This window comes from Oculina patagonica, chromosome 2 (genome assembly GCF_052425735.1).
Source record: "Oculina patagonica isolate OP01 chromosome 2, crgOcupat, whole genome shotgun sequence".
Taxonomy (NCBI): domain Eukaryota; kingdom Metazoa; phylum Cnidaria; class Anthozoa; order Scleractinia; family Oculinidae; genus Oculina; species Oculina patagonica.
This window is the reverse complement of record NC_135759.1, coordinates 12,132,650-12,146,508: the sequence shown is the minus strand read 5'-3', so window position 1 is coordinate 12,146,508 and position 13,859 is coordinate 12,132,650. Positions and strand designations below refer to the sequence as shown.

The 13,859-nt window shown below is 40.7% G+C and overlaps 2 protein-coding genes across 2 annotated transcripts in view; both read right to left on the bottom strand.

Annotated features, from left to right (window-relative positions):
• Window positions 1-258: 258 nt before the first annotated feature.
• Window positions 259-13,859, bottom strand: part of LOC144639395 (allantoicase-like) — a 70,192-nt gene continuing 56,591 nt past the window's right edge. Inside the window, exon 12 of the mRNA XM_078498711.1 lies at window positions 259-458. Coding sequence (XP_078354837.1) covers window positions 312-458 — 147 coding nt within the window. The 3' untranslated portion in view covers window positions 259-311. The remainder of the gene's footprint in view (window positions 459-13,859) is intronic.
• Window positions 2,682-13,364, bottom strand: LOC144638070 (uncharacterized). The gene is made up of 3 exons (XM_078497174.1): window positions 11,668-13,364; window positions 3,826-3,899; window positions 2,682-2,722 (listed from the first exon to the last, which is right to left on the bottom strand). The coding sequence occupies exons 1-3, from the start codon at window positions 13,362-13,364 to the stop codon at window positions 2,682-2,684; spliced, it is 1,812 nt and encodes a 603-aa protein (XP_078353300.1).

The window sequence follows — 13,859 nt, the reverse complement described above, 5'->3', positions numbered from 1 at the left end:
GACTGGACCAGGTGCTAAAAATGGCCGGAAGTAGAGTGAAGTGGGTCAGGTGCTTCACATTTGGTCAGTGTGATCCACACTGAAAAATCATCTTAATCCTTACACTTCTCTGGGAGAATAGGGCCGTTCAAACAAAACATTGAAAAATTCAAACAACAAAAAAGTGGCTGATCAATGTTGCTTGGCTGAATGACCTACAAATATGGACAACTACATGTTTCTCTAACAACAAGTTCTGTTCATCACACATTCCTTGAATTTGGTATAATTATGTTTTATTAATCATTGATGGACATATACATTGAAAAGGATTAAAGCTTGGATTGGTTTCTAAGAGCTGGTACACCCCAACATCTCATTCGACTGACACCTCCATCTGGATAAATAGTAAGCCGTACATGAGACACTATACCACAGTCCTCAAGGTTCGAGAACAAGTGACGTTTGTGTGGAGACAACTGAAAAGCAATTACATGTAACACATTGTACACAGCAATAATAACAATAACAATAATGAAATAATGATAATGATAATAATAATAATAATAATAATAATAATAATAATAATAGGATTATAATTGGTCGTTTCGAGGTTGCACAGGGACCTGGGGCGAGTTTTTAATTTTAAGCAATCAATAACCTGGCACCACCACATGAAAGATCATGGTGAGATTGGTCATTTGACTAAGTTTGATGGTTTTAGGGTGAACAGAGACGAAGTTACGGACCTTGAAACATGGTTAAAAATCTATACAGTCTTTGAGACAGTGTCCCCCAAAACCATATAAACGCTTAAATTTTTTTATGATTTTTGTGATACTCTTTAAAATGGGTAAACATAGTGATCGTTTCCCAAATTTCTAGTTCCTTTCTTTAAAACGTTAAAAACATTTGAACTTCCACATTAATTTCGCCTGACCGATAATTTTTTACAATTTCAAGGTGGTGCAATCCTAGAAATAACGTTTTCTTGTTGTCTCAGCGCGATAATATTGGATATTGCACCGAGGTCTAAATTGCGTTCCTTTTAAATAGGAACATGTATCGATAGGTCCGCTTGTTCTTGTTAAAGAAATACGGTTACAAGAGAAGCAAATCTCAGAATATATCCGAACAGCCATTCCATACGATAATCTATAACTGTTGGTCCCGTCATTTCCGTGATATCCGCTAAATGAAAAAGAAATGTGGCAAAGAAATTTGAAACACAACGGGGATGGCGAAGATAACCCCGTTGGCAGAACTTACGGTAAATAAGAACTTAATTAAAGAATATCAAATTTGACAGGACTGCAGAACTTTAAGTGTTGTCCCCGTTTTATCCGTAACATCTGCTACACTTAGAAAGAAATGTCTTAACTCCGTATTGAAGAGATCTAAAAAGGAACGGGGATGGCGGAGACAACGGGGACAGTACTTACAGTTCTCAAATTTGACAGGACTGCAGAACTGCAAGTGCTGTTCCCGTTATATCCGTAACATCCGCTACACTTAGGAAGAAATGTCTTTACTCCGTATTAAAGAGATCTAAAAAGGAACGGGGATGGCGGAGACAACGGGGACAGTACTTACAGTCTTAACTCCGTATTAAAGAGATCTAAAAGGGAACGGAGATGGCGGAAACAACGGGGACAGTACTTACAGTTTTCTTTCTCTTTCTCTTTCTCTCTCTCTCTCTAGAAGAAAAGTAAGGCACTTTTGTAACGCCATTCTCTATTTATGATAGCTCGAACAATTCTGCACGCAGCGAAGCCATTCAAAGGCTGAAATAACCTTTAACATGTAATTCCAATGCATACAAGTGGTCAGCATATACCACTTCAACATCACTGAATAAGATACTAATATGTAGCTTAGAGGTTACAAATGTGCCCTTTTTCGTGGTAAGCATCCTGTTAAAAGCTTTTAATCTAATTTCTTGGCCGAAATGTAGCTATTGGCTTACCATTTATGTCCCACACCATTCTCTCATTACCACATTAATTTAAATGTGAGTTATGACGCCAGAAAAATTCTGCCGTGTAACCGTTTGACTCTTCATGCCAATGAACAGAATCACGTTCGGAAAAAGCTCATTTCGTGTTTAGTGACTTTGAAAACTTTATTTATAAAACTATTAACCAAATTTCTCAAACTTTAGCACAATATTAAGTTATGCTTAGGCAATATACCAGAGAAAAATCAAAGGAAACGGCGCAGTCCTTTATTTTTTATAAAGATTTGAAGTTACCTATGTCTTAAAAGCGGCAACGTTACGAAAGCTCCCTATTTGCTAGATGTTCCGAATGTCATTATCGGCATATTTTTTTGAGAGATAGGACACAATATTATAATCAAATTAAAACATCACGAGAGCAAAAGTGACCCAAATTTATATTTTTCCCTTTCAAGGAAAGGGAGTTAGGGCCACGAAATGGGTTTTTGAACACCCGCGTAATTGAGCGGTAATGTGGTTAAGTCTCTATGGACGCAAAAAATGACAGTTTGAGTTACTTCATGGGCAAATATCAGTGATGCAAATACATCTTGACATAATTTATAACATAAGCAACTTGCTCCTTGCAACACGCATGACACAGCGTAGATATATTTTGAAAACTACGCACCTAACAATTGCGCATACCGAGGCCCTGAAAAGCACTCTGTAGAATATAAGAGGACTAACAAACAACTACAAATAATTATTCCAGAAGAGCTTGTGTTGGGAAATAGAAACACAGAACTGTAAAGAAGAAAGGTTATTTCAAACACTGAAAGTCATACCGCTGATAAAGTTGAAAAACCCGGCGCAAAACAAGGAAAAAGAAAAAATTAAGTTGGCGATCTACCGCACAAACCTTGGGATGTCCTAGCTACCAATCTAATCGGTGCTACTGTATGATCATATACATAATACGATATATAATTTATTTAATTCCTGCTGAGTGAGGCAGAGATCTGCACTTGGTAAAAAAAATAATAATAGCTATAGCTGTTTTAAAGAGGGCGTTATCTCTTACCACACCCTACCTAGACCCTAAAGTTTTAGGTGCGTGGCTAACGTAAGGCATTGCAGGTACTCATCATTGAAAAGATAAAAAATATAAATAAATACGTTATCTTTTTAGTAGATAGTATGTATAATAAGATAAGCTAAAAGGAAAACTGATTTTTAAACCCTTGGTAGTATTTTGCAAATCTTGACCCGTTACAGTGGTACATGGCAGTGTCTTTGTTTGATGCTTCATTGAGTATTTTGTAGCATTCTGAGTTTATCTTGAACAGGCATAGATAGTATGCCTATAATATATCGTAAAAAAATCTTGTGGTTATTCATCGTGGTAGAGTACAAAAGTATTTTTCGTTTGTCTACACGTGTCACGTGTGCATGGAGAACGCGACGTTTCGACTGCACACTGCTAGTCTTCATCAGGCGATAAGGTCGACTGGTTGTGCGTGAACTTATACACGCTGCCGCGCTGTGATTGGTTGGTTTTCTACAGCTGTGATTGGTGCATTTCAATCCTCGCTGTTTCTGTGTGCTGTTGTTCCCTCAGCGGTCCGCTGTCGTACATTCTCCTTTGTTGTGTTTCTGATCGTGGGCTCCATGCCTCAGGAATTTCATTCCATTATCCCTGTTGTATTTAGGGTGAGTCTTATGTGATTGCCTCTTTGACCCTGCGTTTGTACCAGTGTGGGTCACGATCAATAAACTTTACCTCATTCCAAACGGGTAGTGTCCGGTGTTGTTGGTGTGTTCTGCAACGGCGGAGGTCTGGGTACGGGCAAGTCGGATGTCCCGGTCGTGCTCTTTGATCCTGTCTTGCATAGGTCTTCCCGTCTCGCCGATGTAAACAACGCCATCTTGTTTAGTGGAATCAACAGCGTCTTTCGGCCGTACTAGGTGTGATCGTAGTGTGGTTTCCGACTTGAAAACAGCACGCACACCTTGTTGTTGAAGGCAGCGGCGAAGTTGTTCGGAAAGACCTTTGAAGTAGGGCAAAACTGCAGTGGATTTTAACTTGGTCGCGGGTTCACTAGTCCCATTGTAGGGCTCAAAACATTGCAAAACTTTGTTGCAAACTATGTGAAAAAGATCATGCGAAAAGGCTATAAGTTCTGTTCGCTGATAAACCCTTATTGTAGTTTTCACGTCTTTTTTTACTCGGTGAAAAACGTAATCAAATTCGGGCAGTGACCTTTGCTGAGATTTTTTGCCCTTATGAGCAAGCATTCTAAACTTGCTGTGAAGTTTTAGAAATTAATGACGGGAAGAAATTAAGGTGAGGGGCTGCATTTAGTTGCCTTTTTGTCATAAGGTCAAGTTAACCTTTTCGTTACTTAACGCGTTTATATTTTTCTGTCGTTCAGATGTTTTCATTTACCAGCTAAAATTGTTCAGCTGGAGCCGTTTTTAGTAACGGGGAAAGGCTCTAAAGAGTTCAAATAGGCAGAAGGCTATGGTAATTACGCGGGTCCACCCCGGGGGGATACTCCATATAACGGCCTATACGGGGAGGCTCCGCCCGAAAGGGGTACCTTTTTCAGGCTTCAGGTATATAAAAGGGTAGGGATTTCACAAGTTTAGGTATATGAAAGGGTATGAAAATCCGTCATTTAGGTTTTTTAAAAGGCCTGTAATTAAAATATTTCGAACAGACCCACTTTATGGCTGTATTATTTTAATTTATTAAGCGCTTCATAAAAATGACAAGAAAACGTCCTGTTCTAGGGCTATGTCACGTCTTTTGGGTATATGAAAGGGGTACCTTTTTCAGTAAAAGGTATACGAAAGGGGTGCAATTTCTGTCAAAATGGTATATAAAAGGGTAAGGGGTAAGAGCTTGGGGCGGAGCCTCCCCGTATAAAACTTTTTTGGGTTCCCCCCGGGGGGGTCCACCGTCGTTACCAGACTCTTGGTTTCAACTCTTACCATCAAAATTTAATCAGTTAAAATTTCAGATGAAAGATAGTATAAAAGGGATGTGTGCCAAATTTTGGCAGCGGTTTTATAAGTGGGTGAAACAACTGTTTGTAGTTGTTAGCGTTATTACAAGAGCTTAGCTCAAAATTGCGTTAGTACGTTTAAATTTTGTTAACGTTTCAGTTTAATTTGTTACCATTCCATGGACAACAGGCACTTGAACTTTTCTTTCGAAATAGCAGGTAACTGAAAGTGCTTGGTATTATTCAATGAAAAACTCAATTATCAAAGTGCAAACCACTGTTATTGTTTACTACGTTTATACTATATCTCTTTTTTGATCAAGTAGATGTAAATTATTAATAAAGTTTTGTACGTTTCGGTTGTGTTAACGAAATAAAATTGCATCTTTTTCTTCGTGGGATCATCCCTCCCAAACGATGGAATCCGAAAAGTATACAAAGAATAGTTAGTGAAAAAAGAAGTCAAACGTGTTGGTTTCTGCTATAATACTACCTATAAACCCCTGTTAGTAGTTACAATTGTGAAGTCAGTTATCTTTCATCGTAGATAAGGTTTTTTGTAGTCGTTACCAAAGTGCCCTAATTCACGTTACAAAAGTTCCCCATCGTTACAAAAGTTCCCGATGATCGTTACAAAAGTTCCCTAAGCACGTTACAAAAGTTCCCTACGTTACAAAATTCCCTTTTTTCGTTACAAAGTTCCCTTTTACGTTACAAAGTTCCCTTTCTTCTCTCCCTCTCTACTCTCTCTCTCTCCAATATATTATTAATATATTAATATATTAATATATTAATAATTAATATATTAATATTAATTATTAATATATTTATATATTAATATATTAATTATTAATATATTAATATATTAATTATTTATTGAGAGAGAGAGTTGAGAGAGAGAGATAGAGAGAAAGAGAAAGAAAACTGTAAGTACTGTCCCCGTTGTCTCCGCCATCTCCGTTCCCTTTTAGATCTCTTTAATACGGAGTAAAGACTGTAAGTACTGTCCCCGTTGTCTCCGCCATCTCCGTTCCTTTTTAGATCTCTTTAATACGGAGTAAAGACATTTCTTTCTAAGTGCAGCGGTTGTTACGGATATAACGGGAACAGCACTTACAGTTCTGCAGTCCTGTCAAATTTGAGAACTGTAAGTACTGTCCCCGTTGTCTCCGCCATCCCCGTTCCTTTTTAGATCTCTTTAATACGGAGTTAAGACATTTCTTCTTAAGTGTAGCGGATGTTACGGATAAGACGGAAACAGCACTTGCAGTTATGCTGTCCTGTCAAATTTGATATTCCTTAATGCAGTTTTCATCAGTTAACTGTAAGCTCTGTCTCCGTTGTCTTCGCCATCCTTGTGTTGTTTCAGATTTCTTTACTATAGAGAACATAAATGAATAGTACACATTTGCTGAGTACAACAGCTGTAATGGATATAGTGGTTATTTGTACAGCGAACTGGCATTCTTGCAAGCGTTCATTTTTATGAACACTCCAAAAAGAATGTTGTTTTTAATCAACCAGAAAAATATCACCGAAGGCATACGTTTGAATGTAATTACGTTATATCATGTTGATGTGGAAATGATTCTTTTAAACAATACCCGGCATTGATAACTGTTGATTGCGCTAACTAAACAAAAAGTGCTTGGACTTATTTTAGTCATCTTCCTGTGACAATCTTTCTTTAAACAATACTCGTTATGGACAACTGTTGATTGCGCTATCTAACAAAAGGAGGGCCTTGGTTTGCCGAAACGTGATTGAACATTTGACTTTTAAAACGGTCGTTCTTTTGTACTAGTGGAATGAAATTACGTAATTTTTTGCACATCGAGTCGGCATTCTCGCGAACGTTCCCTTTTATGACAATAGTGTTCTGATGAAATTAATATTCCGCGAGATGGCAAACAAAAGATTCTGTCAGAATATAAATGAGCAAGCTACCATGTAACTATAAAAGTAGACTGAAAAACAACGCTCTCAGACCTTCACACAGCCACAGTCATGGCGACAGCTCCCGCACGGCAACTAAACAGTAAGGTAAGTTGTTTTCATTTTTTTCTCTCGATTTCTTTTAGTTTTTAAGCAAGAAATTGTAAAAGCTGCTCTCATTTCCTTTACGAGGAACAATTCGTGAAACACAAGATACACTTAGCCTTGCAGCATAGAACGGACAAACCTAGAATGAAAACATGCAAAGACTCTTACGTTTAAACTGTTTAGCTCTGGAAAGCATCTTCTGTGATTCACGAACCACGAAGCTTTGTTTTAAAACTGATGTGATTGCATCGATTTTTTTTAAATTTTCTTTTGGTTTTTAAGCAAGAAATTGTAAAGGGTGCTCTCATTTCCTTTACGAGGAATAATTCGTGAAACACAAGATACACTTAGCCTCGCAGCATAGAGCGGACAAACCTAGAATGAAAACATACAAAGACTCTTACGTTTAAACTGTTTAGTTCTGGAAAGCATCTTCTGTGATTCACGAACCACGCAGCTCTGTTTTAAAAATGTGATTGCATCGATTAAGATCATATCAGTAATTAATTTTTTTTAAAACTTGCTTGTGTAAACCTCAGAGAATCCGAAGTGCCCTGGTCAGCAAGGTATTACCTGCAGTGCAAAGATCCTGTTCGTTGCTATCTGCTAAAGTTTCGTATGGCACAAATGAGCAACACACAAACGTTGACGACTTGTGGAGAAACATTTGCCAAAAGCGCGATGAGTGCGACGAGGCGATTAAAATGCATGTGAAAGGAGTGGCGTTTTTTTTTCTCGGCTGTCGCCGTCCTGGAGAGAAGAGGCAAAAACAAGAGCAAAAAGGAAAACAACGAAGACGAAGAGGATGGCGAGAACGAAATATCAGAGAAAACGTACTGGCCAGCCATAAACTATTGGATTGCGGTGCAGTCGCCCAATGGCATGCGCGTTTCAACCGTTCCAGTGCATTCTGCACTATTACATACGGGCATGGAAGTTACGGCCAACGCTCTGCCGGAGTGTAAAAGAGGAAACGAGGAAAAATCAGCCGCACCGTTATGTAACACCTTGAAAGATCACAACAACAAATTTCTACAGAACAAAGTAGACATTTCATTTTCTAATGGAATGGAAATATTACAGGATCAACTGCTGGACGAGCCCATGTCATCTCTGCACGGAAGCGAACGTGTCGTCCGAATGCAAGCTGTTTCTAGTTTGTTCGTAACAAAGCTACGGGACAGTTTAATACCGGCTCTTGTCAGTGCTGGCCTGGAGTTCGACGTGTATGGCATCGAAGCATCTAATTTGCCTACAGAAGTTTCCAAGGTTACCAAAGCCCTGGCATCTCCAATAGTTATTGCGATGCATGATGTTGAGCGAGCCATGGCGAAACTGGGTTACGCACTGCATGGAGGAGAAGTGTTCAAAAAGGTGGCGTGTTCAAAGTACACATACCAACACTGCTGTTCGGTGAAGAAATTCCTCTCCCTGCTTGGCAGCAACGACGAGTTTAAAGATACCATCATAAAGCATCTGAACAAGCTGGTGGAAATTCTGGGCGACAAAGAATGCGAGTTTACTAAAGAGCTACACATCAACTACGATTTAATTGAAGTAAAAGAAGGGTGGTGCTTCTCAGTTAGTCAGCGAAAGTTCGTCTTAAATCCGATTGGAGACACAAACATCGGAAGAGAATCTCCCAGGGCATTTATTGACTACGAACACACGAAAATACCACAACCAGGATACTTCAAAGAGATCTTGGAGAACAGCCTCAACCAGACAGAAATTGAGCACTTTTGCGAATATTTCATCAGGCTTCTCAACTGTGGCATTAAACAGCATAAGGAGAAAGTGTTGTGTTTGATAGGGGAACCAAACAGTGGAAAGACCAGCCTGTTCACCCCTATGAGTCGCGTTATCCCTCAAAGGTAAGTTTAATTTGCTTTGGCCTTTATAGCTGGCTCTGATTACATTGCATTACATTACACTGTTTTCTTACATGGATACTTGTAGTAAACATTCGTATCCAGCTTTAATCTAATCCGCCATTTGTCGAGTCGGCAGTGCTCTTACTCTTATTTAGTGTAGACATTGTTTATTTTTAGATACATTGCAATGGTTACAAAACAGAAGACGTTTAACAAGAGCATGATAGATAAAGCAACCCAGGTCATCTTTCTTGACGAAGCATACGCGAAGCTCCTAGATCCAGACGACTGGAAGGTGCGTGCGAGTCTTTGATTTTTTGTTGTTGTTTTCATGTATGCTGAGAGCGAGTCCATGTTGAAAACGAGTTCATGTTTAACGCTCGACTGTTGCATGGATATGCACTTTATTGCCGTGCCTACTGTGTTTTTGAGAACATTCTATTTTGATGCTTTCAGGTCCTCACCCAGGGAGGGCTCACCGCTCACGACCGAAAGTATAGCTCGTCCACTCCGTTGAACATCAAGTGTCCGATCTTCATAACCTGCCAGCGAGCCATGGATTTCGGTGAAGAACACAATGACGCAATGGATGTTCGTCTCCGCAAATTCTTCTTCACGACCTTGAAAACGCCACCGGTGGCGGGGGTTCAAGAATTTCTGAAGTCCCACGCGATGGATTGTATAGTTTGGGCGAGCAGCGTTGCCAAGACTCCGGATGACGAACTGCCCCCGCCTGTCCCAGGAACCGCTTCTGAGGATGATTTCCTCGACGAAGACGAGAAGGAATTAATCCGAAACGTGACACTGGTTGAAGACTCTGAAAGCGACCACCTCGCTGGAGACGAAGCCGTTCAAGGAACGTGTGGACAAAGGGAGGAAGAAGAAGAAGAGGAGGAGGACGACGAGGGAGATGGGCAAAGCTCCAATTCCAGCCAGACGGGTAGTTGGGAGAAGTACATGACGAAGGTATCCAAACTTCGTGATCAACAACCGCGGCATAGTTTAAAGCAAAGACAGCTGGAGTTTATTGGTGCTGGCATGAAGCGTCTGAAGGATGGATGGGAGAAACAGTTGGAAGACGGACGAGAGCGCCTGTTGGAAGATCTGAAGGCTAAATGGATCTCGTTGGGAATGATGCACGAAGAGGACGCCCATCTGCTGGACTCTGTGGAAGGCCCTTATCATCCGAACATCGAAAGATCAAGGGCTGAGTACTTTTCGAAGAAGAAAGAAGAGGAAGAAAGGATGCTGGCAGAGAAGGCACAGAAGTACTATCAAGACGACTGGGTCCTGGCGAAAGAAAAAGAACTACAAGAGCTCCAGATGCAGGAGGACGCGGCAGTAGATCCGGACACCAAAGCAGCATTGTCCTATGTGATGTCGGTGGCAGAAGAAGCTTTGAAACTTCGCTTCCTGAGAGAAGAAGTTCCCGGTTTGAGAAAGTGTGTCCTGTTAGAGCGAAAACGCACTGCCGTACAACATGGATGGTGTTCGGCACTCCAAGCGGCAACCATAAAAAACGTATGGAGCCCATTGCCGTTTCCCAAAGAGATCGATTCCGAAGACGAAAACGCCATGTTCATCACGCCTACGACGGCAACGCCTTCACTAAGCAGACCTCGCGCATCAGCAAGCCAAATTAGTTGCTCGCAGAAGAAGAGGTCAAGGAAGAAGAAAGATCCCCAGGAGGTGCCAAAACGAGCGCGAATCACACACTACTACACGCCTAGTCAGCAGTAAATAGATCAAGCAGACGATTTGGCTATCCGAACACTAAGTCTTGATAAAACTGATAAGATGTAACGTATATAGTCCGCACTGCACTAAGTTAGGAGAGTGCGTGCACGCCATTTAGTGTAAAAACAGTCTATATAGCATTGGTCATGTCTTTCGACCAAGTTTACTTAGTACGTTTTGTGCAAACGTCTCGTTTCGAGTGTCATAACATAGCATTTGTTTCTAGCGATTGAAGAGTGTACATCGTTTTAGATCGGCTTAAAGATCTAAGTAAATTAAGTATCTTGTAATCATAGCAACATGAAGTGTGCTTACTTAGTTTGAGTGCTTATGCAAGCGAAGGAAACTAGTTATTAAATTACATTGTTTAATAAAGAATGTTACAAGTATTACGCGATAAAGTCGATTCATCTGTGACAGACAAGCGTTACATGTTTTGGCGACGTATATTTATACACGTATGCAGTAATGATTAAAGTCAAGTTATCATCTAAAGTGTCGTCTTTATTAGTCTTGGTAATCACAAATTGGGCTGATTCGAATTCTAAGGAGAATCTTTTGCGATCATGCGGCAATGTTCCAAGGGTCTCCAGTTCACTGACTGTAGCACACCAAGTTCTTCTCGGAGAATGTCCCATCGTTGTACCGGCGACGAGATCGTTTCTAGAAATTGGCTATTTTTTGCAATATTGCGATCCTCCAGCTTTATGGCGATAAAAAGACAGGCCAGGATCAGCTCTCTAAATGTAGACCTTTTTCTGTTCGAAGTTTTGTTCAAGTGTCGCCAAAGTAGACTTTCCGCCAACAAAGCCGTTTCTTTCGGGTAGTCGCAGGCACACATTTCTTCCAAAAATTCCCCAGCAAATTTTAGATCGCCCAAAGACAGCGCGGGATGTTTTTCTGTAATCCTGTCCATCTTACTCATTCGGCGCAGCAAAGAAAGAGGCAAAATGTTCTGTGTCGTCTGAATTTGTAGCGAAGAAACATTTGCAAGCATGCTTTTGGAACTTAAAACCGATTGTGATTGGCAGGGCCATAACCAATCACTGCCAACTTGGGATAGTGCTCTCATCTTTTAGAATATGATCCAAATTTTCTGGCTGCCCGGCTCAGCAGAGAATTAGCTGTTCTTCCCTCGTGAAAATGAAAATCGGGGTCCCTCAGAATTGCTTTCCACTGACCGAAGCCATGTCGCTTAAGTCCAAGTTTTAGATATTTGTCTTCCTCTGGAGTGAACATCACATTTTTTCTTCTTCTAGTGCCAATTTCTGTCTGTCTAGCATATAGTGTTTTAGTGACCTTTTCGTCCTCTTCGGCTGGTGAACTATCGCTGTTGTCATCATTTTGCTCTTGCGAAGAAGTTGACTTGTCTGAAAGTCTCGTGCGCACTTCCATTTCTAGCTCTGTTCCCTTGTCGCCGTGTAGTTTTTCCAAACATTTGTGCGCTTTGCTAGCGACCTCGCGCGATCGTTGTTTTTGATAGTGAACCTTTGCCACGACTGAGCTGTGTTTTTGGTCCTCGGAAATTGTGCTCTGCGCACTGCTGCTGAGATGTCTAGTACTTGCCGTCTCGACAATTTGTCGATAGCGAGTCGGATGAACGTACTTTCCTGTTGCATCGAAGACCAGTTTACTCATTAGTTCTCCAAGCTTGTTGTGTTGTCCTCCATTTCTCGTTACTAAAACATAATCACAGTTCGGCTTGAGCAGAGGGCGAATGTGATTGATGTAGCCATCTAACACTTGCATGCTAGTCTCGGTCAGGTAAAGAGAATCAAAGCCATACTTTCCCGCTGTTTTGAACATTTTCTGATCAATAAATCCGCCGTTGGTTTTAGCTTTTTTCACCATCTCAACAGTCAAATACTGATATGTCATTGGACGTGAACCTTTGACCTTGATGAACAAATATACGGCAAGAAATTTGGTAGCAAAAGATAACTCAAATGGGGATATCGAACCTGGATTATCCTTGCATGACTTCAGAACGCTTTCGTAGCGCGGCAAGTATCGCCCTACGACTTCTAAGAGCTCTTCGAGCATGGCCCAGTGTCCCTTTGCTTCTAAGGCGTCGATATCCAGTTCGCTAGTCCATTGTAATCGCATCATCTTGGACACGGTTTTGCGCACTTTTTTCAAGAACAGTTCTGTACAAGATATCCCTCTTAACACCGATTCCGAAGCTCCATTAACTTTTCTGAAATCCCCCAATTCTGCAATGGCGTCCAAGTAGCCTATGCGACCTGCATGTCCGAGTTTCCACTCATCTTGCATCATGTCAACAAATTTGAAAAGGAGATCAGGCGAACATAGACTAAAGTCAACAATTTCAAATGTGAGATCCTCATCTTCTTCGCAACAGAATTTAAGAAATTTTAAACACCTGCTGACAATTTGGCGTGCTTGCCGATCACTTTTACACCCACCACCACTGCCGGTGAGCCAGGACAAAAAATTTTGAGCGATTTTGCTTGACATGTCAAAAGAGAGAGCTTTTCTAAATTGATGTGGATTCTTGTCATCAATGGCCTCGTGTGTGTTGCTTTGTTGACATGCTTCACTCTGAGGGATGTTTGGCTTCTCGTCGAAATAAAAGTACCAACGGTGTTTGTTCTTGGTGTGTTTTCTACAGCCGCGTTGTGTGGTAAATCCATCATGCTTGCAGCCTTGAACTGGGCAGTGAAAAAGGCCATCTGAGTCTTCTTCTTCTAAGTGAAGTCTTTTGGGTTTAGGCGACGCGTTTGGTAATTTTGACCAGTCGATTTCTACTCCTCTTTTGCTCATCTTTTGAGATCTGATATTGTGAAGTTTCTCGCGAGACTACTGTTTTTATACTAAATGGCTGACTTGTTATCCACTTGATATATGGCCCGCTTTTTTTACACAATTAAACCGAACAAAGGAACAAAAGGACAAGTCTCGCCTTGTTCAAACGTGCCCTAACGTGATCAAACATGAGACAGGCAAGCCAAGGCTAATATTAAACTTGCCCTCGGGCATGTTAGATTGACAAGCTGAAATCAAAACTCGCGCTCCTGTTGATCAAACCAAAATAGGAACCATCGTTCCCATTTAGTAAACCAAGTAAAACAAGAAATGCTAGTTCCTCTTTATCTTAAAGTGGAACTTATCAGTTCCAATATGAAAAAGAACTGTTGTTCCCATTCAACTGGAAAAGGAACACATTTCTAAGGAACAAACTTGCTTTTGAAAGGAACCATTTAAAACATTTGGGAACGACATGCCACGATTAGGAATAGCACGTTCCCAATCGTTCAT